This window comes from Ciconia boyciana, chromosome 8 (assembly GCF_034638445.1).
Source record: "Ciconia boyciana chromosome 8, ASM3463844v1, whole genome shotgun sequence".
Taxonomy (NCBI): domain Eukaryota; kingdom Metazoa; phylum Chordata; class Aves; order Ciconiiformes; family Ciconiidae; genus Ciconia; species Ciconia boyciana.
In genome coordinates, this window is record NC_132941.1 from 575,439 (window position 1) to 600,118 (window position 24,680).

The window sequence follows — 24,680 nt, forward strand, 5'->3', positions numbered from 1 at the left end:
CCAGGGAGGGGTATTTCTGCTCTTCCAGCCTCGCGCAGCATTAAGCTCCTTTCCTTCCTGGTAGGCACTTCACAAACACATCGGCCCCACGGCTCCCTGGCGTGGGGCTCCAGATGGGTTTCTGTGTCAGAACGAGCGGGATGGAAGAAAAACGGATTGTAAATAATGAGGAATAAGTGAACTGCAGGCGGGAGCCTTTGTGCAAAGCCTGATGATCTCAAGCGGTGTGGGACCGGACCCCTCAGGTAGTCGCTCCTGGGGAAAAGTCCAGAAGTGAATGAAGAGTGCAAGAGAGACTCTTCAGCTGCTTGGGCTGGATGCCCGGGCTCTCCTTACAGCTCTGGCAAGTGGGAGCAGGAACCTCCTGATTGACCCCCTGGGCACAGGTCTGACCCCTGCGGCCACCAGCGCTTCCCCGGAGCTGGGCGACCGCTCGGTGCGGCAACCGTCACGTTTCTGCAGGGAGAGCACTGACCTGGCAACCTTCCTGGGAAAGAAACGGTGACATGGCTACTGGGCCACTATTTCCTCGAAATCGGAGAGCTGCCGCATCTGCTCCGCTTGCATGGAGTGTCTTCGGAGAAGCTTCCTTTTGGCTCTCAAGTCGCCCCGTCTGGGCGAGCTGGGAGCAATGGGTATCAGGGCCTTCAAGCCAGCAGCAAGCGGGGAGGAGGTTTTGCTGTTGGAGCTGATGTCGGGGATCAGGGGGTTGGGGTTCACGTTCAGGGGGGGCAGATATCCTGGCCTTGTGTGGGACATGTGGTCCAGCAGCAGGGTCCCGGACCCTCGCCTCTCCAGCAAACTGGGGGGTCGGCGCCGGACGGTGCCGGGCGATGTGCCAGTGATGCTGTCCAGGGACTCCCGTGAGCCGACCAGCAAGGCCAGGTGGGACCCGCTGAGCTTCCTCCTCTCTGACGGCACCTTCCCCGCCTCGGCCGGGCTGGGGATGCCGGAGAGCTGGGGGTCGCAGTCGTAGTGCTCGGCGCCCAGCCTCCGCCAGTGCAGCGCATCCATCGCCGTGGTCGAGCTGGCGGCAGCGGAGCTGGCGCTCTCCGGCTCTTCAGGGACCGTGCTCCTTCGGGGCAGGCGCTGGTGGGTGGCCTGGCTCTTCTCGTAGGCTGCTTTCCTCGCCAGCGGCCCAGGGGCTGGCGGCGTCCTCAGAGCCTGCTCGTCTACCGGGGGGAAGAGAGAGGGGTCCTTGCTCTTGCTGCTGCCGCCCCGGGCAAGGGGAGCCTTTTTGGAGAGCGAGAGGTCGCCGATGCCCATGATCACCTCATCACCTGCGCAGACCCGCGTGTCGTCGCGGTGCGCGGAGGCCGCCAGCACCGAGGGCGCAACCAGACCCCACGGCTCTGACCGCAGCCGCTTCAGCTGGGGCAGGCGGGCTCTCCTGGCTGGGCCAGCTCTCCGGCCCGGGGAGGGGGGCTCATCGGCAGCCCTGGCAGAGGGGGTGTCCCCGGGGTGCGATGGGTGCGGGCCGAAGATGCCGCTCTCCTTCTCAGCGGGGCAAGGTGCCGAGACGGGAGTTTTCAGGTGGTCGCTGGAGGGTGCTGTGCACGCCTCGGGGGGGGCCCTCTCCTTGAACTCCAGCGAGGGGGGAATGTTCAGGTACTGCTTGGTGGTCTTGGTGCCAGAGGCTGATTTGTCCATGGTGATAATGATCACCTCCTTCCCTTTGGCTTTGCAGGCATTCAGGAGGTGCTGCAGCACGTCCTTGTCATCGGCGTTGATGGCGTGGACCAGAGCTGATGCTCCCGAGTGGTCCTCCAGGCTGGGGTCTGCCCCGTTCTCCAGCAGCAGGGACACCACGTCCCCCCCGGCGCCGCGGATGCAGGCATGCATGAGGGCTGTTTTCCCGGACTTGTCCTGGATGTTGGGGTCAGCTCTGTTGTCCAGCAGGTACTTCACCATCTTGGCCTTGTTAATGCTCTGCTGGTCGACGTGCTTGGTGATGCAGGCCACCATCAGGGCGGTCTCCCCTTTCTTATTGCTCTCGTTGATGTAAGCCCCCCCTTCCAGCAGCAGCCGGGTCAGCCGGAGCCGGCCGAGCCACACTGCCTTCAGGAGGGAGTTCCCCCCCATCTCCAGCTCCGTCACCTCATCCATGGCACCGGCCGCTGCTTACTGGTGGGCAAAGACAGCGTCGGCCGGCAGCTGTGGAAGGAACCGTGAAGGAGAGGTGAGGCTTGCTCCTCAGCCCTGGCTCTCAGCTCTGCCCTGCCTTCCCGGGGCTGTCACGCTCTTGGCTCTGCTCCGCATCCCACTGCCCCTCCGACCACGTCCACCCCACCCTGCGGCACCAGGAGCCCCCCCGAGCCGTCCCCCCCCCATGTGCAGCAGCACAGCCCCCTGCACACGGGGTCTCCTGCTGCCCGGGGTGCAGGGCAGGTGGGCGGCAGCGGGAGGAAAGGCTTGCTCTCCTCAGGGATGCCCTGGGCAGAAAGAGCTGATCTTTGCGGGCTGGAGATGCCTCAGCCCTGCCTTCTCACAGCCGTACGTAAAATGCATTTACTTTGTGGCATTGCCCCCCTCTCAGTAGTCTCATCCTTAGGGTGTACTGTGTTTTTCTCTATCGGCCATGGAGCCTCTGGCCTTCCTCTGTTCTAGACGTGCCAGAGGACTTGGCTGCCAGGGCCCTGAGTGCACCGATTGCCCTTAATTGCCCTGACCAGCCTCACCCGAGACCCCCACCCACTCACCCTCCCTCTGCCCCGCGGCCGGGGGCTCTATTTAAATGCTGGCCCAGACCCCCAGTCCTGGTTTGAGCTATGAAGGTGCCTGAGGCTCCATCCACCCGTCAGACCAGACTTGTTCATTGGACTTCCCTCGTTGGCCTGGGACCTGACTTGCCACCCTGCCTCGGCCTGATGATCGCTGGTGGTGGGACCCGCCACCGACTTGTCCCTGCCCTGCTGATGAGGTCTCGCCCCCAGCTCGTGCGGTGGTCACCCTCAGCTTACGGCTCGTCTCCCCCCGCAGAGCAGCTCTGCTCTTGCTGCTCCCGGGCAATACGCCTCAGTTCATCTTGCCTTGCTCTTTTCCAGCTCTGCTTCCCCAGTAGCCATGCTGACATTTGCCCGGATGCAGCTGATTTCCCCAAGCGCCAGAGAAATCAGAATGGTCCTGATGCTGAGACGGTTTCCACCGCGTCTTCTAGGTCTCTCACGCTGTAACGCAGAGCCCACTGGAGACAGTGGGAGCATCTCCCATGGCTTCTTGGGCTGGGGCCACGCTCTGTGCTTCCTCACTGCTGAAGGAAACGTGAAGCAGCTGCGGTCACGCTGCCTGTGACCCCTGTGCTGCTTAGCGGTGGTGTGAGCTGCTTGTGCAGGGGAGTGCTGCAAGAGCAGCTTCCGCTCGCAGCAGCCTCTGCAGCAGGACTGGCTCAGGAGGATCAACAGGCATCGTCTCTGCTGGCAAGTGCTTCCCTGCCCCTGCCTGGCCTGGGCCGGCTACGGGAAATTCAGCCAGGTAAGGCTCCCGTGCATCGCTCCACAGCCACGACAACGCAACCCGAGTGCCTCGTGGCCCTACTGCCTGCGTCCTTGAGGAACAGCACCCATCCCCTGCAGCTCTGAGACCCGGTGGGCTCCATGCACAAGGCAGAGGTAGCGGCTCAGAGCTGTGCTGGAGGGACCAGCAGATGCCCAGCACCTTGGAAACATCACAGAGGCACAGAAGCAGACCTTCAGCCAGCGTCTCCAGGGGCCCTGCCACCTCCTTGCCCCACGCCCTCCCTGCCCTTTGCTGCCTGTCCAGCTGTGAGCAGTGGTTTCTGCTCCTCAGGCCATGCCCTGCCCTTCCCTGGAGCATCCCCACCTGCGAGGGGCCCGCCTGAGCCTGCCCGCTTTGCTCCGCAGCTCCAGGCAGCCCCTGCTCATCAGGTCTCCCCGAAAGCCTCCCCCGTCGTGCGCACAAGCTGCCCTGCCCTTCCCCACCGGCCCGTGCCCTTCGTGCCCCGGGGGACGTGGGGACCCTGCAGCCCTGGCACCTGCTGCAAGTGCTCGCACCGGGGGCATCGCCCCCCAGCCCCCCTCAGAGACGCAAGCGGTGCCGGCCCCCTCCCCGGAGCCGTGTCCGTGGGCTGCCCGCGGCCCCTTCCCCTCGGGCAGCCCGCCGGCTCCTGCTGAAGTCGCTCCCCCGACGGCCCTCACCTCCATCTCCTCGCCGGTCGCGTTCCCGGTGCGCGGTGCCGCCGGAGGGTCCCAGCCCGGCTGCAGCCCCGTCCCTTCCCGCTGCCCGCCGGGGGTCGCAGGGGCCGGCGCCCGGGCACGCTCGGCCGCGGGGCTGCAGAGACGCCGGGGGGAGAGCGGGGGGCCCTGCCGTCCGCGCCCCCCGCCCCGGGGCAGCTGCGCCCCGCGCCCCCCGCCCCGCCGGGGCCGTCCCGGGTCCCGCCGCCGCCGGCCCCTGCCCGCGGTGCTGCTGGGGGGGGCGGGGGGGGCGCCCACCGCCCCCGTGCCCGGCTGCCGGTGCCCGGTGGCGATGCCGGGCTACCCCGCCGGTCGCCCCGGCGCCCTCGCCCGCATCGTCCCTTCTGTGCGCTCCGGGCGGCTGCGTCCCCCGCCGGGGCTGCGCGGGGAGGAGGGCGCGGGGGGGGCGGCGCGTCCGCCCGCGGGTGGGTGCGGGGAGCGACGGGGCGGGGGTGTCCGTGTGCGCGGGGTGTGGGTCTGTGTCCCTGCCCGCCTGCGGGGGGTGCGCGGGGTGCGCGTCCGTGTGAGCGTGGGGTATGTGCGTGTGTCCGTCTGCGGGAGTGGGAGGCGTGCGGGCGTCCGTGCCACCCGTGCGTGGGTGGGTGTGTGCGGGGGGGTGGGGGGGGCCGGGTGTGTGTCGGTGGGTGCGGGGGTGAGTTTGCGTGTGCGGGGGGGGTGTGCGCGCACGTCGGAGGTGTCTGTGTCCACGCCGGTGCGCAGGGGCTGCGTGTCCCCGTGCGTGGGCAAGGTGTGTCCCCGCGCGTGTGGGTGACAAGCGCAGAGCTGCCTCCGTGTGCAGGCGGGGGGGTGGGTGTGCCGGGCGCCCGGCTGTGGGGGTGTGCTGTGGGTGCGCGTCCCTTTGTGGGGCTGCATCCCCGTGTGTGCGTGCGTCCATGTCCCTGTGTCCTCGCACAGGCGTATCCGCGTGTGTGCCCGCGTACGAGGGTGTGTCCACGCGCAGCGGGGCGTCCGCACGGGTGCCCATGTCCCTGTGGGGCTGCATGCCCACGGGCGGGGCGTGGAGCTGTGCCACGTGTGTTCCCCGGTGCCCGTGTGTGCCCGGGCACTGGGGTGGACGTGCGCTGGTACGTGTGTGCTGCCAGCGTCCCCGTGCCCGCCGCGGTGCCGTGTGCCCTGCGCGTGTTACGGTGCCCAGGTGTCACTGCGAGGACCATCCAGCACTGGCGTGGGCACAGGAGGCCGTGCTGTCTCCGTCCGGGGAGGGTGTCCAGACCCAGCAGGACCCACCGGCCTCCCACCGCTGATCCCGCTTGGAGCAGGGGTCGGACTAGAGACCCCCTGAGGTCCCCTCCAGTGTTAATGACCCCGTGGTCCGAGTGCACGTCTCGGGCACCGGAGTGCTCTGTGCTGTGCAGGGAACAGCCAGGGTCCCTGCGTCCTGCTCTCCAGGGCACAAAGCCCCCCTCAGTGCCCTTGGGAAGTTACCGGGACCAGCGCTCTTCTGCTGTCCCCGGGCAGACCTCGCTGGTCCCCGCATCTCTCATCTGGGCAGAAAACGGCTTTTCTGCAGACTCCAGCCCATTTTCCTCCGTGGCTGCTGAGAAGATTGGCTCTTTAGGAGCAGTCCCAGCAGAAACAGGTAATTGGGTGGAAGGTGGGGAAGTGGTCATAAATGCACAATAAACACAGTGTTACACATGGCTCTGCAATTTAGCAAACTTACCGCTGCCTGTAACGGTATTTATCATAGCACTCTCTTAGATTAGATTAACGTTAGGGGAAATTTCTCTTGTGATTACTAAAATATAATCTAAAATTGCAATCTTCTTTGGTAAAAGATGATAATAACAGTAATAATCAGAGCTAGCAGAGAAATGAAGTAGGTCTTATTACATTAGCAAGCATTTAGGAAAACCTTAATGGCAGCTTCTTTGCTAACTCCAGTAAGGCAGAGACTTCTCAGTAGCTTGCTAAATTGGCCCTGTAAACTCTGAAAATGTATGTCTTCGTCCATTCATTTTCAGATGCATGCACGCACACCAGATTATTTGTAGAAAAGCTCTACTTAAAAAAACAAATTTAGAACCAGACAAGTTGCCTTGGCAGGATGAGCAGACTCTGCCCGGGAGTGGGGGTTTGTTCTCCAGCACCAGAGAAAGCCACCGCAGCATCCCAGCGCGACGTGGGTGTGCTTGCGCCCGGTCGAGGGGGGAATTCACACACCTGCCCCGGGGCGTGGGGAGCCAAGGGACGACGGGGAAGGGACAGCCACGGGGAGGGAGGGAGCAGTGGGGGGAGAGGGAAGGTCCTGGGCATCAGAGGTGTCGGGAGTGGGTGCCTGGACCGGACAGCCGTGTGTGCAGGGCCACTCGTGCCCGCCTGGAGGTACTCCTGGAGTGGAGATGGTGCTCCTGCCTCACGGCACGACTTGTGGCTTCTCACCAAACATACTTTTGTAGTGTGGGATTACATAAATGATTGTCAATTTATAACTAATTTACGCAATAGCAAAAAGCAGTCTATCTGCTCTGCCCTGCCTTTGCCTTGGGACTTGCCGTTGGGTCGTCAGGGTCAAAAGCTGCAGCCTCGGTACAGGCGGAGACGAGAGAAATGACCCCAGGCAGGTGGAAACCAGCCCCTCGGTGGGGCGGCCATGCTCAGGGGCTGGGGCTGGAGGGGCCACGTCTCCCATCTGTGGGTTCTCCCTGCAGCGCCTGGGCTGGCCATGTCCTGGAGGCCAGGAGATCTGCCAGCAGCTTCACTGAAAGGTTCGGTGTGGCTGTTTCAAAATGAGGGGGTTGCTTGTTCCCAGCGTGCAGCGTGAGCTCCTACATGGAGAGAGACAGCCATGGCTGGAAGCAGAGGGCTGCCGAGACGCCGTGAGTCACACGCAACCTTCTCCAGGCTCTAATGACCCCTCCTGGGAGCTCTCCTCTCAGTTAGGAGAGTGCCGGCAACAAGTGACGGGGAGCCAACACCCCCCACCTGCAAGCCACCCCTCCTCTTCCGCCAGCTTTGCAGTTCCCATTCGTTATCGTCCCTGTGCCGGAGCCCAGGCCAGCTCTGCCGCAGCGCCGGGCTCTCCCATGCGCTGCCGAGGTGGCTGCAGCGCTGCCGGCGCTGGTCCTGGCTGGGCAGCAGGAATAACCTTTCCTTGCAGATGTTCAGACCGGAGAGTTTGCTTTCCTGCTCCACCAGCCCGAACTCACCAGCTTCCAGGCGTCCGTGGGGTGGGAGATGCCCCAGCTCCGCTCCCGGCAGGGAGGGACGAGCACGGCGACACCGGCTCCATCTCCCCGTCGGCTGCCTGTCCAAAGAGGAACTGCCAAGGCAGGGCTATGCGGAGGCAGGGCTGGACGCGGGCTGCCCGCTGTTCGCTCCGCAGGCAGGGCTGGACGCCGGCTGCCCTTGTGCCGGCTGGGGAGAGCCCTGCCGGGGCTGCGCTGCTGGGACCACGGCCCGGGGGTGGCTATGGAGGGGGCTGAGCGCTGATGATAACCCACCCTCTTTCTACACATATCGTTGCTGTGTTTGCCTTCTGCTTCCTCTTTTGTTGAATAATTCATAACGAGTGATTAATGGAGATGGGCCCCCTCTTCCTATTCGCACATGATCACAGGTTGCATTTTTTCAGAGCTATTAGTTATTCATAGTGATTTGCTGAGTAATGTCTGCGCAGCTCCTTGGCCTGCGGTTTACTGCCTGATGCTTGGCTGGGGTCTGGGGCAGGGAGGCGCAGGCAGCCCTCCTGCCCGGCCCACCGGCCTCCCATCCCAGTCCTGCTCCTGCCCAGGTACCAGGACCCTGGGCACTGCGCGCCCAGTGCCAGCTCGCCAGGCTCTGAGCATGAAGTTCAGTTGCTGTGAATATGAGATGTGCCGAAAAGGGGGGATTTTGCTTCGTTGGGCGATGGGTTAAATAGGACATTTGGGCTGAATATCCCTGCTTCTTCCTTGGTTTGCTAGGAGCAGCGAACATGCAGGGGCTTGGCTGAACCCAGGGTCGCGTAGAGACGCCTGGAAAGCGTCGTGTGTGTCAACTCCGCTTTAACCACTGCCGCCCTTCTGGAGTGAGCATTTCTGCGCCTCCTCCGCTGTGGGACCAGCTTCAGTGCGGCTCACCCTTCAGTCTCTTCTAGCACAGATGCAAACAGTATGGTCTGAGACCTCCAAAAAACCCCCGATCAGACAGGAGAGTGAGGGAGGCGGAGGCAGGGGCAGACCTGGGGGCAGCAGCCCTCACCTCATTTACTGTTTATAACCCAGTGCAAAGGCTCTGCAGGTGCCGACTTCTTCCCATGCCCTTGTAAGAGCTGCAGACAGGAGAAGCTCTCCCAGCCAGCGTGCCGAGGGACGGGGAGGGCAGCGGCAGAGCCCTGGGCAGGGCGATGCCTGTACTGCCAAGACCAGCTCAGCACCTCGTGCAGCTTCCCGCTGCTGGTGAGGCCAGTGAGCAAAGGGCTCTCCAGGAACCGCTGCTGCCAGTTATCCCGGAGAGTTGGGACCTGCCAGGAAGGGAACGGCCCCCGCCTGCTGCAAGGGAGCCCCCAGATCTGCCCCAGCCCCGTCCTGGCTAGGCAGAGCCAACGTGTCCTCCTCGCCTTCCTCGCCAGCATCCGTGCCATCCCTGAGGATGCCATGGCAACGGGGCCGGCAGGGATGGCTGCGGGAGGAGAAACCGCAGCTCCAGTGCAAAGGCTCTGAGCCCTCGGTTCGGTCCTCAGTGCTGCAGCAGTGCCCAGACCAGCCACTTCAGGGCAAGACTGCGAGGGAGGTGGTTTGCGGGTGCCCGGGGTGCCATCCCGCGCGCGCTCGGGGCCCTGCTGGGGTCTGCCTGAACAGCCCTGGCAGGCTGCGGAGGGCTGGGCACCGACCCGGAGGTGCTGCCGGCATGCATGGGGCAGCAGCAGGGGGGATACCGGCACCCAGAACCCTCACCCCAGCAGAAGGGCTCCTTCTCCCCCACGGTGCCTTCGTCCTGGGCAGAGCAGAGAGAGGCAGAGGTGACACAACTGTGACACCGAAGAGAATAGCAGAGATGTCGAGTGCTTTGTTGGGCCGCTCCAGCAACATCTCACCACAGACAAGCTGTTGGGCAGCTCTCATCCGTTTATTACAGCTTTCTGAAGTTATAGTTAGAGTCTGGCCCAGCCCAGAGGAGGAGGGAGCTGCTTTCAGCTGCTTGCTGGGACCGTAGCGGGCCCGTCTGTCTGTGTGTGGTGCAGCTGAGATCCCCAGCGGCATTCGAGCAGGGGCTGTAGCGATGCGTCAGGAGCCTGAGGCCATGGGCGCAGGCTCAGGGACAGGGCGGCAAGGGGCAATCACGGCTCTGGGCGCTTCTAAAGCCCCAGGAGGAGCTGCAGCGGATCAGCCCGTGCCTCGTCAGAGCCTGGCCTGTCTCCTGGGGAAGGCACTTCTCCCGAAGCACCGGCTCACCGGCCGCCTTGAGCCTCCCCTGGGAGCGGCGGCTGCCCCGGCAGCGGGGGCACGGACGCCGGTGGGACGCGAGCCCAGCCTCGCCGCTCTGGCTGCCTTACCTAAGCAGGGACCGTCTCCCGGGGGCCGCGTGGCGCTGGCGCTGGTTCTATTTTGGGTGTTTTGCAGAACAGCTGGTGATCATCTCTCACACCGCACGGAGAGGGCTGCGCGCAGCTATTTCTGCCAGCTCATCCACGCACGGCATCTTTTTATAAACACGCTTCCCTGGAGGGATGCAGGCAGGTGATGGGGGGAGCTTTCAGCGCCGGCGTTTCGGAGGGGACCACCAGCTCTGCCACGAATGCTGCTGCCCTGCGCCCTGGCTGGGCACGGCCCCTGTCTCCGGACCCACGGGGCACAGCGGGGCACAGGGCCTGGGGCTGCTCTGGGCTCGGGGGGGTCCGGATGCCCGTCACGGGGCAGCTGGGGGTCCCAGCCCTTCAGCGTGCTCATAACTCGCAGCAGCCTGTGCTTTGGCCCCGCGGTGGGCTTGTCCCATGCTCTGCTGCTCCAGGAGGACGCTGCAGATGTGTGCTACTAATTAGGGCTGATGAGAGGTTTATGAAGTACAGGGTCAGGCCCTCGGCCCTGCCCGTGCGCCCCAGGGAGGTGCAGCCTCCGGGGCCAGCACGTCCCTGCCGTGCCACGTCCACGTGTTCAGCCTCAGCCGTGGGCCTTGTGGAGGTTTTCACGGGCGAGGGGACCGGCCGTCCCCGTGGCATCCGGACGTTTTCCCCGCAGACATGAGCAGGGCCAAAGCCTGGTGCAGGTTTGCATCTGCTTTAATTTTGACCCCGATTTCTCCTGCTGGAAAAATTAAGCAAGTACCAGCTTCCCACAGTGTGATGGAGATTAATGAGTTGATATCTGTGATGGCGTCTGCTAGTGGCAGCCCTGCCCCTCACACCTTGTGTAGCCACGCAGTGCTGCACCCGTGCTGCGTACAGCCGCTCCGCGTCCCCTCCTGTCCCTGGCTTTGGCCAGAGGGTCGGGCTGGCTGCGGTGCCCGGGAAGCACCGGGGAGTTCAGGGCTGGCACAGGGACATCGCCCGGATGCTGCTGCACCTCGCCCAGCTGGGGGGAGGCAGCAGCTCGCCCTCGACCCGGGGGCTCCAGGAGCGATGGAGCAGGCGGCTGCGTGCTCCCGTGTCCTGCGGCATCACCCCGGGCAGGGCAGGGGGATCTGGCAAAGCTCTCCAGGGCTCGACGGGGTGTCAGGGGGACCCGCAACCCCACTCCTGCTCCAGCACGGCCGTAAGCGAGCCCTTCTCCCATCTTCAGAAACTGCTGCCCCTTTATTTCTGGCCTGGATGTTGTGGGTATTGCAGGGCTGGACGCAGCCTGGCAGAAGGGATGAATCCTGCGCCTGTGCCCTCTCATCTCCAGCTCTGTGACTCCTGGGCCCCAAACCCTTCCTGACATATCCTGTGTCAGACAACCTCAACGTTTCCCTTCTTGCTTTGAAAAGCAGCGCCGGGGCTGTGGCCGTGCCGCCGGTGGCTCAGCTCCGCGCTGCAGCGGGAGCGACGCGCAGTGGGACCAGGACTGGGCGACTGGGTGCAGCATCCTCTGCAAGGGATCTCTGCCCAGGGGGTAGGGAGCAGCAGGGCTGGATGGGGAGGGCGGGGTGGTGGGCTGCAGGGGCAGGCCCCTGGGGCTCTGAAATGCTGCTGTCCTCCTCCCCCCGTCACATCTCCCTCTCTCTGCTGGACCCTTTGCTCTTCCCAGGCCAGGCTGTCCAGCGGGGCTGGGTTATCTCCAGCTACGGTGGGGCTCTGCCCAAAAGAGCGGCCTCCTGCCCCGTGCGTTATCGGAGGCGGGAGGCAGCCGGTGATGCAGCGCTTCCGAAAGAGGCTGCATCACGGCAAGTGGGTCTGATGTCTCTATAGCAACCGTGGGGTAAAAATAGTGCCGGAGAATTTCGGAGCTGTCAGGGAGAGCTCCTGGGATGCGGTGCTTGGGGGAGCAGGGGTTCGGCGGGGGAGCAGGGCTCACCACGCTGCTGGGAGCTGCTGTCTGTGCCAGGGCTGCTCCAGGGCCACCGGCAGCCGAGCGCAGGAGGGAGCTGCGGGGCTCGGGACGTGTCCCCGGCCCGGGTGCGGGAGCCTGGCGGCGCAGAGCCCCGGGCTGCTCCTGCACCAGCCAGCCTGTCCCCTCGGCCCCACAGCGGCCAGGCTCTCCCAGTCCTGGCTCCTGGCCGAAGGCACGGCGATGGGCGTTGGCACACGAGGGGCTCTCGGAGGTGAAGAAGCGTAAAGGATCCGCTGAGCCCAGCGCACACGTGCACGGTTATTGCTGTGTCGTTCAGCTTGGATTCAAGGCTGCCCTCCCTGCTGCCGTCCCGTGTTGGCTCGGCAGCTCTGCAGCTGCGGCGGCCACCATGGACCTTCCGGGTGGCTGTGCCTCGCTGTCCCCCTCCCCGTGCCTGGGGCTGCCCTGGTTCTGCAGGCAGCCGTGCCCCGGCTCCCAGCCACGTACCCCAGGCAGGGGCTGCGTCTCAGACCCCTCTGGGCTCTGCGCGACGGCGTTTGCAGCCCAGCCGTGCGGAGGTTGGAGGCCTTGAAAGCTCCAGCATCAGGTGAACGCAGAAGCAGCCGAAATCCCACCGCAGGCCCTTGGGGGCCGTGATTTTCAGGGCCAGCCTGAGCGGCCTCGGGGGGGTTTAGGTGCTTGAGTCTGAGCGTCAGCGATGGGGATCTCCAGCTACACCAAAGCCAGCCTGGGCTCACCCCAGGTTTGGGGCAGGTCGGGGGGCCATTTGTCACCCCCAGTGATTTGCGAAGGGGGCCACAGGAGAACTGGGGCTTCGCTGCCGTCCCAGCGGTGTGGCTGCAGTGACAGAGGCAGGGCTGTCCCCAGGCAGGGGTGGGTTGTGCTGCTTCCCACGACTCCCTGCACTTTGGGGACCCTCCGTGGGCTGTTCCCCGGGGACGGGGACGTGTGGTGGGCACAGGCTCTGCCCCTTCTGCACAGCCCTGCTCGCTCCGGTGCTGCGCGCTGCCGCATGCGCCGGGGCCGTGGCCGTGCCGTCGGTGGCTCAGCTCCGCGCTGCAGCGGGAGCGATGCGCAGTGGGACCAGGACTGGGCGACTGGGTGCAGCATCCTCTGCAAGGGATGGCACCAAGACTTGGGGACCTCGGGGACATTGGTGGCCTCCTCCACGTGCCGTGAGGACAGCCTGGCCGGGGGCCAGCAGCTTCACAGCGTCACTCCCTGCTGCAGAGAAGGGACCACACGTGGAAATCCACCTGCTCCCCTTTGCCAGCGCATCCCCGGGCCTGGCTCTGCCAGCTCCTCCCCAGCAAGACGAGTCTGGCATTGCTTCATTTTCCACTTGCAAATGAAGCACAAAACGGCACCTGCACAGAGAGAGCACGAGCCGGGGAGGGAGCCCCTCTACAACGCCAGCGCTTTGCCCTGCTCTGGGGACTTTGCTGCCCATCTCCTCCTGATCCACGTCTGAAGTGTGAACAAAGTTTAAAACCTCCCTGTAAGCGAGGAGCGTTTGGAGATGGGTGAGATCTGGGTCACTCTCCATCCTCTGCTCAACGGTGTGGTGCATTAATTAGACTTTGACTCTAATAAGTTGTGTTAAGGTCTGAAAATAGAAATGCCACTGCTATGTGTCACTGAACAGCGAGTGCTTCTCATTTTCTAATTACCGGTTGACATTTTGCACAATTAACTCAATGTGCTGGCCCTCAGATAACTGCAGTTTCCATCCCTTGAATCCTGACCACTCGGCTCCAGGGAGCCGGGCCGTGGGACCAGGCGGGATGCGGGCTGATGGGCTCAGGGGACGCCGCTGTGCTGGGAGTCCTCCTCCCGCCCTCGGAGCGGGGACGGGAGCTGCCCCGGTGGGCAGAGGGGACGGGGGCAGCTCGTCTCCATCCTGTCCTCACCCCTGGGCTTTCCGGCCCCGCTGTCTCCATCATGGGAGCCCCGGGCTCGCGAGGAGAAGGTTCACTCCAGAAAAACCTCCCTTTTCCCTCTTCTCTCCTCTCGCATGCGGGCCACAGGTGGGGTGGGAATGTATTTTGAAAGCGGCCGGAAAAACATTTGCAGACCCTCTCCTGTCCTTACGGAGCCATGTGCCGGGGAACCGCGTCTCCCCCGTGAGCCGTGTCAACGGCGCAGCGCCTCGCCCAGCTCCCCTGGGCCACCCGAGCCCCACGTGCCCCCGCTCCCCTCTCCCCCTCTCCTTGCTCCCCCTCGGTCTCCATCTCGCATCCCCGCAGTCGGTGGTTGCCTTGGCAATGTATCCCGCTCCCTGCACTTTTTCATCCTTTTTTTTCTTTGTAATCTGTACATTCTGGCACCTCCACGTTGGTTTTTTTCGTCTCGGCTGTACTCCAGGGGATCTGCAGAGAAGCCCTTTGGGTTGAAAGGCGGGGAAATGCACTCAGTGCCGGGCTGGAAAACCTTGGACCCCGGGAGGAGGGAGGTGGCGGTGGAAGATGAGGACAGGAGCGTTGCAGCTGGGTGAAGCGGCACTGCTCCATCTCGCCGTGGGGAACGGCGTCCTGCGTCCTTCCAAAGCCAGGGGCTGCCATGGCAATGCCACCCGCTCCCCAAAGCCATAACCCCGCCGGGGTCTCCTGGAGCCAGGGCAGCCGGCGGGTCCCCGCAGCAGGGTTTCGGAGAATTTGGGCAAACCTAGGGCTGGAGCTTGGAAAGGGGCTGAAGCCCATGATGGAGAGCAGTTTCACACGGGTGCTTTCGAACCCGCTAACTCCAGGAGCTAATAGGCAGGTGTAGGAGGAGCCGAGTGGCGATTCAGTTTGTAGCAATTATTTGCCAATTAAGATGAGCGCAGGCAGCGTCTGGGACGGGAGAAAAAAGCCGCTTGGCCTGAGGACAGGCGTTGAAAAGCAGAGGTGAAGCTGGGAGCGCAAACGCGAGCAGGGGAAGCAACGGGGCTGGTGACGCCGGCACCCCGCGTCTGAGACACGGCACGTCTGCAGCGACGTCCAGAGCTCAGGCCCCACGCGCCGTCCCTCGCTGCCTGCTCTGCCTGCGCTAGGCAGGGGCGCGAGCCCGCCGCTCGCCTCCCGAGACGGCTGCAGGGTGCTGGGTGGTCACGCCGGGGCTGCGGAGGCACCTGGGTGCCCGGGGTGTCAGGGCCTCCCTGGGGAGTGAGCTGTCGCGATGGGCAATAACCGCCGTGGGGTTTTGCCAGTCGTTCTTGGGATTTCACCTGCTTCGAGACTGGGGCTTCCCTGCTCCCAGCTCCTGGAAGCGATGCTGTAGCTCCGATCCTTGCAGGGCGTGTGGCTCAGGAGGCTCAGGAGGCTCAGGAGCGGCCGTTGTTAAGGCGTTTTCTCACATGTGCTTTGCAGTTTGCTGGGACAGAGAGATGCGGGCAGCAGTTCTCATCCGGTGCTCTTTTTTATTTTATTTAATATTATTAAACTCAGTTTTATAAATATTCATGGCAATGAAATCAATGCAAAAATATTCCATTCTCTCATTTTGCTGGTTTAATTTTAGAAACTCATTTTGTCTCGAGAAGTCATTACATGACTCTGGGCTGCGTTCCACTTCTACCCCTGTAAGGATCTCCACACCTAACAGTGCACGGAACAACAAAAGCAGAATGTCAGCGCTCGTCCTCGGGACTGGCAGAGGCGTGGGGCTTCAGACCGAAAGGTGAAATACTGCAGTGCCCAGGAAACGCGTTCTAACAAGAAACGAGAAGACCCCACCGCTGTGCCGAGGGTCTGGGCAGGGCTGCCTGGGCACCGCATCTCCCCCCGGCTCTCCCCGGGGAGCACCAGCGGGACCCCAGCGGCCGGCGCTGCCTTGGGGTCTGCGGGCGCCCACCCGCACCCATGCCCCGGGGGTCGGTGCCCCCTGCACCGTAACAGGCGCTCCCGGGGACCCCCTGGTGACACCGAGGGGGGTCTCTTCCCTGCCGCCCTGCACGCTCTCTGCGCTGCTGTGGGAAGCACAGGCGACGCAGCTCACCCCCCCGGCCCTCCCGGCCCCCTCTACCGCCTTGAGACCTGGCAAAGAGGAGCTGCTGGGTGAATTCTAGCAATGTGTGCGTAAGGTGTCGTGCCGTGCCACGAGTGCCGGGGTGGCTGCGCCTGGGCCGTGCCGGGGAGAGAGCCCGGAGATGGGCTCTGGCATCGACGGCTCCCGGCACCCCTCTGCCCAGCGGCACTGGGGCTTCCGTGCGCTGACGGAGAAACCTTATTTCACCAGAGCAAAGGGTTAAGGAGCTAAACCAGCTTGTGTTAACTTACTATTACAGTAACCACAAAATACAGAAGGATTTCCCCCCCCAGGACCAATTTCCTATCTCTTGGAGCGGCAGCCGGCAGCACGGCGGGGCTGCCCTGCCCTGGGGACCGCGCAGAGCACGCGTGTCCGATTCGCCACGCTCATGCTTTCTGGTCTGCGGGGACCGAGGCCGCGAGCTGGCATCCCCATCTCATCAGTGTCCTCTGCCGAATTCCCATTCCTGACATTTTTTGTGCTCCAGGTGGGTTGGGTAAACATTGGCGCCGGTGTTCTGGCACTCCTGCCTCATGCATGTAGTGCTGAGACCCATCAAGGCAAACAGTTTCATCTAAAAATCATCTTGATTTAAGCTCGTTTATATAGAAAGTAATTTTGTTTTGACCTCACCCCAGTTCTGCCTGATGAAACATTCATTCCCACGAGTGTCTGGAGAAGGGCAGCTGACGGCAGTGGGGGGCTGGGGGCTAACGCAGGGTTTACGGGCAGGGCGGTGGTGCAGGAGGGGGAGCAGCCGTCGCGCGCTCCTGCCCCAGCTCTGTCGCTTGTCGGGTTGGGGCCTCTCCGTTACCCACTGCTGAAGGGCAGCAGCTGCGTCTGGGCTGGGCCGGAGGGCTCTCCCAGAGCAGAGTTACTGATTTTGGAGGGTTTTGGGGTCCTCGTGTGCCGTACGCCATAGAAGTGTCACTAAGGATTTCTTCCTCCTATTTCTCTTTCCTCAAGCTCGTGTCCTTGTCCCTTGAAAGCAGATGACTCCAACGCTGCTCTCCCCTCTCTGGATGGCGTGTGCCGCCGGGCTGGGAACAGACAGCTCCGGGGGGCTCTGAATGGCGCGTGCTGGGAGACCCCCGCTGGCCGGGCAGCTGCGGCTGAGACAGGCGGGACAAACGCGGGCGCTGGGCGAGACGCTGGACGTGCCGCTCCAGAGCATCGGCCCTCGAGGGTCACGGCTCACCCTGGCTGCCAGGTGCCAGGGGTGCTGCTCTGCCGAAGGGACGGGGCTGATGGCACGTCCCTCCGACCCGAGAGTCTGAACCCCAGCCCGAGGGCGAGCGGCTGGGCGGGCATCTGGCAGCCAGCCAAGGTCAACCCGCTGCACGCGGTACGTCCGTCAGCGCAAGGGCATGCTGTGTTGGAGACGGCCCGGGATCTGGGCAGTTGGTTTCTGACTCCGTCAAAGCTGAAGCCATCTGGGATGAAATTTTCTCTTGTTGCCTCAAAATGACTCTCGGTGGGAGCAGAAGACAGCCGTGGCACTGGGTCCCGGCCAGGTGGGTGGGGCCTGGGGGGGCACCCCACGAGGGCAACAGGACAGATGGACTCGTCCTTGGCCTTGGCTTTCCAGGACTCCGACCTTTCTCCCTCATCGCTACGAGTGTGTAACGACAGTGACAATCGCTTCGGCTGTGCTGTGGTGGAACAGGGGCAGAGCCACAGTGAGTTTGGTTAACTTCCAGTTTTTCTAAAAATCATGTAAATGAAAGAATTATCGGGGCAGCTGTAATGAAACGTCTTGCGGCCAGGGACACGAGCAGCGCCTGCGGGTGGACGCCTGGGGATGGCCCTGCTGCAGCACCTCACCTCGACACTTCACAGGGTAAACGTCGAACGGAACGCAGCAGGGATTCGGCAAGACGGCAATAAAATAACAGTTCAGTCACTTAGCTGGGCGATACAGCAGGGAGGGCTTTGTAAAGCCTGCGGGCTGAGTTACCTCCTGAAAACACACGGTGGGAGAGGCACAACTTTCGCCTGCCTGAGAATCCCCCACAAACTGATCCTGTGGACAAACGTACTGAGTCTGGAAAACAACTTTGTGGTTTGAGGTGTCTGTGCCCATGATGTGTCCAACGCACATCGCATCCTCTGCCGCGGCCGTGACACGATGCGCAGTGCGTCCTCTGCTACTGCCGCGACACGATGCACATCGCATCCTCTGCCGCTGCCACGACTTGCCACGGCTCCTGGCAGGTGAGGAGAGGTGCTCGGTGGAGGAGGAAGATGATTTGAGTTTGCATTACACAGAATGCTTGTCGGAAGAGAAGTGATCCGTATTTAACAACAGAGCTGTGTAATAACCTGCAATTACCTCTGCGCGGTGCCTGCGGGGGCGGCTCTTTCCCTGGCAGAGCGAGGGGGTGAGCGCTTCTGCGCTGCGTGTGCTGCCAGGACGGACGTGGCTGCTCCCGGCCCGTGTCCTCCCTCCTCGGCGCGGTGCTCCTGGGGCCTGGCGCAGGGCACCGCGCTTGGCGTGCACCAAGCGTGGCCAAGCACCGGCACCGTCCGGCGCCAGGAAGGGCTGCGAGAGCCGCCGGTTGGCAGGGCCAGGGTTGGCAGGGCCCGGGGCGGTGGGGCAGGACAGCTCTGGCAGGGGCAGCGGGTTGCAGAGGAGCAGCCTCAGTCCATCCTCCATGCCCAGCCCCACGGGCACCCGTCACCAGTCCCCGGGGCGGCTTCCCCCCACGGCCCAGGTGAAGCCAGCCGCAGGAGCCTGGCCTGGCACGTGCCGTGAGCGGGGGCTCGGCGGCTGCTGCTTTTGCTTTTTGTGCCCACAGGGTCCCCCCTGAGCCCCTCGCCCGTGCGCCCCGGCTGCGGCGATGGGGCCAGTGCCTGCGTAGCCATTGCTCATCTTCCTGCTCCGAGGAAGCCCTCCCCAAGCCGGTGGGGTTTTCCAAAGCGGGTCCTTGGCCTCTTGGCGATCAAAGGGACATTTTGTGTCTGGTGGGTGCAGGTGGGCAAGGAGAGCTGGGAGCCCGGGGCAAACCTCCGCAGGGCTCTGCCTCCTCCCAGAGCTCCCGGCTCCGCGCGCTCCGGGTGGGAGCGGAGCGTGGTGCAAACGCTGGCCCCACAGCCAGCGCCCGCAGGCACCAAAGCGCAGCCTCAGCAGTGCCAGCGTAGCCGCCCGCTTTCCCGAGCCGCGTCTCCCCCTGCTCCCACAGCCGCCTGTGGACGTGCCGCCACGGGGGAAAGCGCGAGCGATTATCACGATTCCTGTCCCACCTCCCCTGCCTGCGCAGCGCTGGGAACGCGCCGCAACGCCTCGTGGACGGGAAAGCGAGTTACGCCGGCAGGCTTTGCTCTGGAAAGCGTGTGGTTTGTGAGCGGAGGGGGACGACGAGGGCATCGGTGCACGTCCAGCGCCAGCTCCGCTCCAGCCATGCCGGGGAAGACTCTTTTGCCTGTCTCAGCACAGGAGTGGTCCCACGGTGCCGGGAAGGCTGGGGGCTGGTGCAGGGCCGGTGCGGGCAGTGCAGGGCAGGGCAGAGCGGCCGGCGGCAGAGCTCTCCCGTCCCGGCCAGGGCAGCATGCCCGGCTCTGCCGGCAGCGCAGGGCTCTCCTGCAGGCACCTGCCAGCTGCACCCCCGACCAGCAGCGTGTTCTCCAGTACAGGCTGATGCTCACCTCCTTGCCTCACCCCTGCCTGCCCCATCACCCCGTGCCGCAGCGGCACACCGCATTTCTGCTCTCTTCCCTGCGGCCGTGTCGGGAAAAGCCTCTTGGCCACTTTTGTCCTTGCCCGTGCAGCCGGTTACCTGCTTTATCAGGGCTCAGACGGGCAGTGGTTGTGCAGCACACGTAGGTGATGCCGGCAGCAGCGTGCGGGGAGGGTCTGCGCTGCCCGCGGCAGGCTCGGTGCAGGCAGCCCGGCAGCACCAGCTCTGCTGAGGCTGCAGCTGCAAAGGAGGGGGCCTCGCTTTTGCAGCTGGGAATGCCATGGCGGGAGGCGATGCTTTCCCATGGAGCTCTCCCAGAGCTGCAGCCCGGCTCTGCTAAACCCGGGGTTACCTATTGCAGAGAAAATAGCAGCTGTGGGCCTGCCGGGGCCCGGCGGGGAGGGGGTCGTGAGGGACGGTGAACCATGCAGTCGCCATGGCTGAGGAACCACGGCACGCGTGTCCCCGCAGCCAGCCCTCGTGCTGTGCCAGGCCCCGGGCGCGCGGCGCTGGTGCTTTGCCACAGCTGGCTGAAGGTCTGCGGCAATTTTAATATTGCTGCTGAGTGAAATTTCCTGATTCGGCTTTCATGTCCGCTGGGACACTTATGAAATATCCGGATTCTGTTTTTTTCTGAAGAAGTGGAATTTCCTATTTATGGATTTAATATAAGGGCTACGTGCTCTGGGAGGGAAGCGGCTGCACGACGGCAGTGCCAGTGCTGGCTCAGCCATCGCTCTCCCTCTGCTCTGACACCCCCCGGCCGCAGCTCCCCCGGCTCGGCTCCCCATCGCCGGGGCTGGGCTGGGGCCAGTGCGGGGAATTTGGCTACCTCAGGAGTTTTCCAGCCCGCGCTAAGCCTGCTTTTCATGGCTAATCACACCACCTGCCATGGGTGAAATCCAAATGCACACTGACAATTCGCTGGCGGCTCTGTTTGGAGAGGGATCAGATGAGGTCCCGTCCCGCCGCTGAACCCCTCATGCAGAAGTGGCCATGAGAACGCAGACTCTCGCGCCCGGCCGGTTCGTGGCTCCCGGCGGCTCTCGGCTCTCCCCACGCTGCTGCCGCTTCCCCGGGGAAAACCCCCAGTGCCGCTGGCAGCCGAGTCAAGTCCGAGGGATGCCGGGAGCACCTTGGGTTTGGTCCCCTGGCCCAGCTCACGGGGGGATGCTAGGGAGGAAACTCCTCTCCCTCTGCTTCATTTTCGGGGCTCACCGCTGCCTTCCCACCTCCCTGGGTGACAGGAGCAGCCCTGCCCGACTGAGCGGCCGGAGGGGCTGTTTGAGGGCAGCACTCTGTCCTGCTGCTCCCCGGTGGCTGGGCTGGGGGGACGTCCCGGGACCCCCGAGTGCTCCATGCCTGCTGGTGCCAGCCCGCTCGGGCTGGCTGCCTGCTGCCGCCCCTGCAAACCCGGCCCCCGCTCCGCAGAGCCGTGCTTGGGGGGGCCCAATCCTGCCACCCTTGGCCTGGGTTCTGAGTCAGCGGGGGGGTTGCACAGCGAGGTTATCGTCTCACGACTCCGGCTGGCGAAAGCCGAAGCCGAGGGGCGATCGAGCCTGTCCCAAATGTTGACACTTCCCTCTCTGCTCGGAGAGGATGCTTGAATGTCGCGGGAAGGGCTGGCTGCCGCAGGGGCACGAGCCAGCGGCGATGCCCCGTCGCCCCGGCTGCGGAGGGGGCTGCCAGCTGCGGAGGGGGCTGCCGCTGCGCTGCCCGCGACCGGGGAGAGCAGCCGGGGTGCAGCCTGGCGCTGCCCAAGCAGTCACAGCGGGTGCAGAGAGCCGTGCCCTGCACAAGGCAGCGCAGCCACCACCCACGGGAGTTCGAGCCCAGGGGGCCAAGACCCCCAGCTTGGTGCTGCGCCTTCAACTCACTGTCTGGGGCCGGGCCAGGTCCCAAGGGTCAGGATCGGGCCCAGGCTCTGGGAGCGGGACGGTCTGGGCAGGCGGGTGCCTGAAGGCAGCGGCTGGGTTTGAGGGGTGCAGCCCCTCCCCAGGCCAGCCGGTGACTGCGGTGCCTGATGCGGAGCTGCCTCGTCCACGTCGGTCCCTGCCCCAAAGCCTGCGCCTGGAAATCGAGGGGATTTGGGGCACCCACCCCCGGGTAGTTCCCCCCCTCCAGCCTCTGCCAGGCCGAGGGGCGTGCAGGGAGCTGCGGGCAGGGGCTGCCTGCGCCGGCGTTGCCCCTTCCCTGACGTCTCGGTCCCTGTGAGGATGGCGATGTCTCCGGGAGCCCCGCGGGGCCGCAGCGGTCTGTGGCTGCGGGGGATCGCGTGGGACCGGGGCAGCCCCGGGGCGAGGGCTGGCGGCCCATGGCTTTCAGCCAGGCCAGGCTGTCTCCCCCATGCAAAGAAATCTCTCCCCAGAGCCGGCTCCTTCCCCTCTGGCTGGCCCTGCGGCCGTGGGGCGAGCACCCGGGAACGCTGGCGTGCCGGCACGGGCTCTGCAACGCGGCACAGCCCTCCCCGTCACCCCGCTTGTGCAAGAGCCTTTAGTGGCGATAGGGAAGAGCTGACTGACTGGAATAGCTGGGAAACTGGAAGAAAGAGGCTGGGAATGTGAGGCAGATCCCGGGTGCTTTAGAGCAGCCGTTTGTGGGACGGGGGCGGCCCCGTGGGACCCCCAGCGTCCCTGGGCTCGGCGGGGACAGGGCTGCACGGGGCTCTGCCGCACGCCTCTGCTGAGCAAATACCCCCTTACCTCACGCCGGGGTTTGCTTCCCTAAATCCCGGCTTTGTCCCTCTGACTGACGGGGGTATTTGCCTTTCTGGCAAGGCGGTTCCTTTCATCAGCTGCAGTTCAAGCCGCATTGCGAGCGCTCACCTTTAAAATCATGTAAACATTTGGAATAAATAACCTTTAAGGTAAACATTTCCAGACACATATCAAGCATAGGAGTTTTACACTTACGCAACACTTATTTCTTACATTTGCAATGACTCTTTATGCCGATTCCAAAGAATTTCAAGCTAACGCCACTGAAACACAAGCAAACGGTAACGTGCTAAAACAGTATTTCAGGACCCCTCGTACAAACAGTATTTCAAGACCTTTTAAAAAAAAATGCGCTTTCCTGCCGGAGACCTGTTGTAGATGCTGAAAGAGAAAAAGCCCGGAACGACAGGACCTGCCAGCTCTTAGTGAAAAAAATATGTTTCTTTAACCCTTGAGTTTGCTTTGCAGTCGGTTTTATTTAGAGCCAACATCTGCAGCAGGGCAAGCACGCACGCCTGCCGCGTCTCAGCCCACGCGGGCTGCACCGCAGCCGGGGACAGCCCGGGGACAGCCGGGGGCTGGCGTGCTGGGACGGTTGCTCGTGCCACTCGCATACCCTTATCAGTTCTCCGTCCAACAGTTACAGTGAAGAAGCTGGGCTGGAAAAGTGATAAGGAGATGAGAATGGCCTCAGGAGACGTCTCCCCCCTAAAACTCTAGAATATAAAATGCAAAAAGCAAGCTAGACCGGTAATGCACGAAATAAAGGGTAGGACATCACCGGTTGCCTCTTCCCTCTGGTCGGCATCGTCTGTCGGACGCGGGAAGGCGACGGGGTTTTGTGCTGGCGAGGGCGGGAGGTGCGGTGCTGGGACCGCGGGGTGCGAGTCGCCTCTGCCCGCGCCGCAGCCCCGGCCCGCCTGCGCTGCCCGCAGCGAGTGCCCCACGCCCCGTGGGCTCCCTCTGCTCCAGCCCCCCAGACACTCCCCATTCACAAATTTCATAACCTCAGTCCCCTCCCTGCGGGGTGGGACCGTCCCCCTCGGCCCCGAGCCCGCCGGGGCTGAGCCCGGCACCCCGGCCCAGCCGGCTGCGGGTGGGGACCTGCCCGCTGCCGGATTAAGCCGTATAAATCGCGGGGTTTCGTCTGGGCGGATTCGTCTGACGCTGCAGAAAGGCGCTGACAGCCACCGCCCTCCCCAGCCCGCTGCCACGGCCGTGCCGGGGGACCGGGGCTGGGGGTGCCCCACTTCCAAAAGGCCGGAAAACCCCGTTGCAGGTGGCTGGGAAAGGTCCCTTACCCCCGTCCCTGCCCGCTGCACCGGCTGCCCACGGCGGCTGTTGGGACCCTTGCACCCACGGTGCCACCCCATCCCGTGCCCCAGGGCAGCTCCCCCCGTGTCCCCGCGCTGTCCTCCGCTTCTCCTCTCATGAGTGATTCCTCCCCTCAGCACGCTCGAGGGCAACGGCTCAAGGAGAGCGGCCAAGCCCGGTCCATCCCGGTGGGGTGGGTGACCCACGGGCACGCACCCACTCTGCACCGGGTGGGGAGGCGCGGGGGAGGCGGGCGCTGCTCACCGCAGGAGCCGAACACGCTGGGATGGCTGGGGGGCCGTGACCCCCCCCGGCTTTGCCCCGGAGCACCCCAACCCCTCCTGTTTCCAGCTCCGGCACAGCCGAGGCTGGAGCCGAGGAATCCGGATCTCCACTCCCCAGCTCGGGCATGTGCGAGCTTGTCACCGCTGTCAGGCGGCTCCGTGCAGGCATTAGCGAGCGCCCGGGGAACGGTCCTGCACCAGGCTCATTAGGGGATGCTTGGGTTAAACCGGAGAACCTCTCCCGGCATGAGTCGGCGGCAAACAAACCCCCAGGACTCCTCTGGACCCACTGGCGGGGCGATGTCGAGAGGGTGCTCCTGGCTTAACCGCCCCGCGGCCAGGGTCCTCCTGTCCTTCAGTCACAGCTCGGGGCATCCCGAGGTGGGAGCGATGCCCCCCGAGGTGGGAGCGATGCCCCCCAAGGTGGGGACACCTCTGCACGGCCGGGTCGGGCCCCGGCGATCACCAATGACAGCAAGCCGGTGAATTTGGTCCAGCAGACGGCAGCGGCCGCAGCCCTCAGCCTCAGCCGCCCGGCACGGGGCTGGGTCGTGGGGACTCACCGCAGGTACATTTTGGCTGGAGTGAGGCCGGTGCAACACCCACCGGGTCCCTGCGGGCTCTAACGGCCCCCGCCGCTGTCCCCGGCCTCGGGGACACCTGCTCAGCTGGGGTGGGTGGCAGAGCCCTCGCTGGTGCCCGGGGGCTGGCGCGTCCCCCGCCCCTGCAGCTGGCCTCGCTGTCTGCACAGCTAACGTAAACTGGGTTTGAAGGCAGCGATGAGGAAGACTTGCAGGGAAGGGTGGAGTCAATAAAAGAGCCGTCGATACCAATGCCCTGTGTCATCCCTTCGGGTCGCTGTCCGTCCCCCTGCCCCGACCTCTCCCTTCCCCCTCACCCCCTCCTTTCTCAGGGGCTTTGTCACCCTTTCCCAGGCCACGTGCAAGCACGGAGGGAGCACGGGGTGACCTTTCAGGTGGAAATAGCCTTTTCCTCAAAACAAAAACTTTTGTGTAGTTCCTCAGTTGGAGAACAGCGAGCTGCGGGAGCTTCAACACAC

General features: G+C 64.1%; 1 protein-coding gene across 1 annotated transcript; it reads right to left on the reverse strand.

Moving 5' to 3' along the window:
* Window positions 1-510: 510 nt before the first annotated feature.
* On the reverse strand, window positions 511-2,118 carry ANKRD34C (ankyrin repeat domain 34C). Its single transcript, XM_072870542.1, has one exon. It carries the CDS (start codon window positions 2,104-2,106, stop codon window positions 511-513), a length of 1,596 nt encoding a protein of 531 aa, XP_072726643.1. The 5' UTR covers window positions 2,107-2,118.
* Window positions 2,119-24,680: the final 22,562 nt, after the last annotated feature.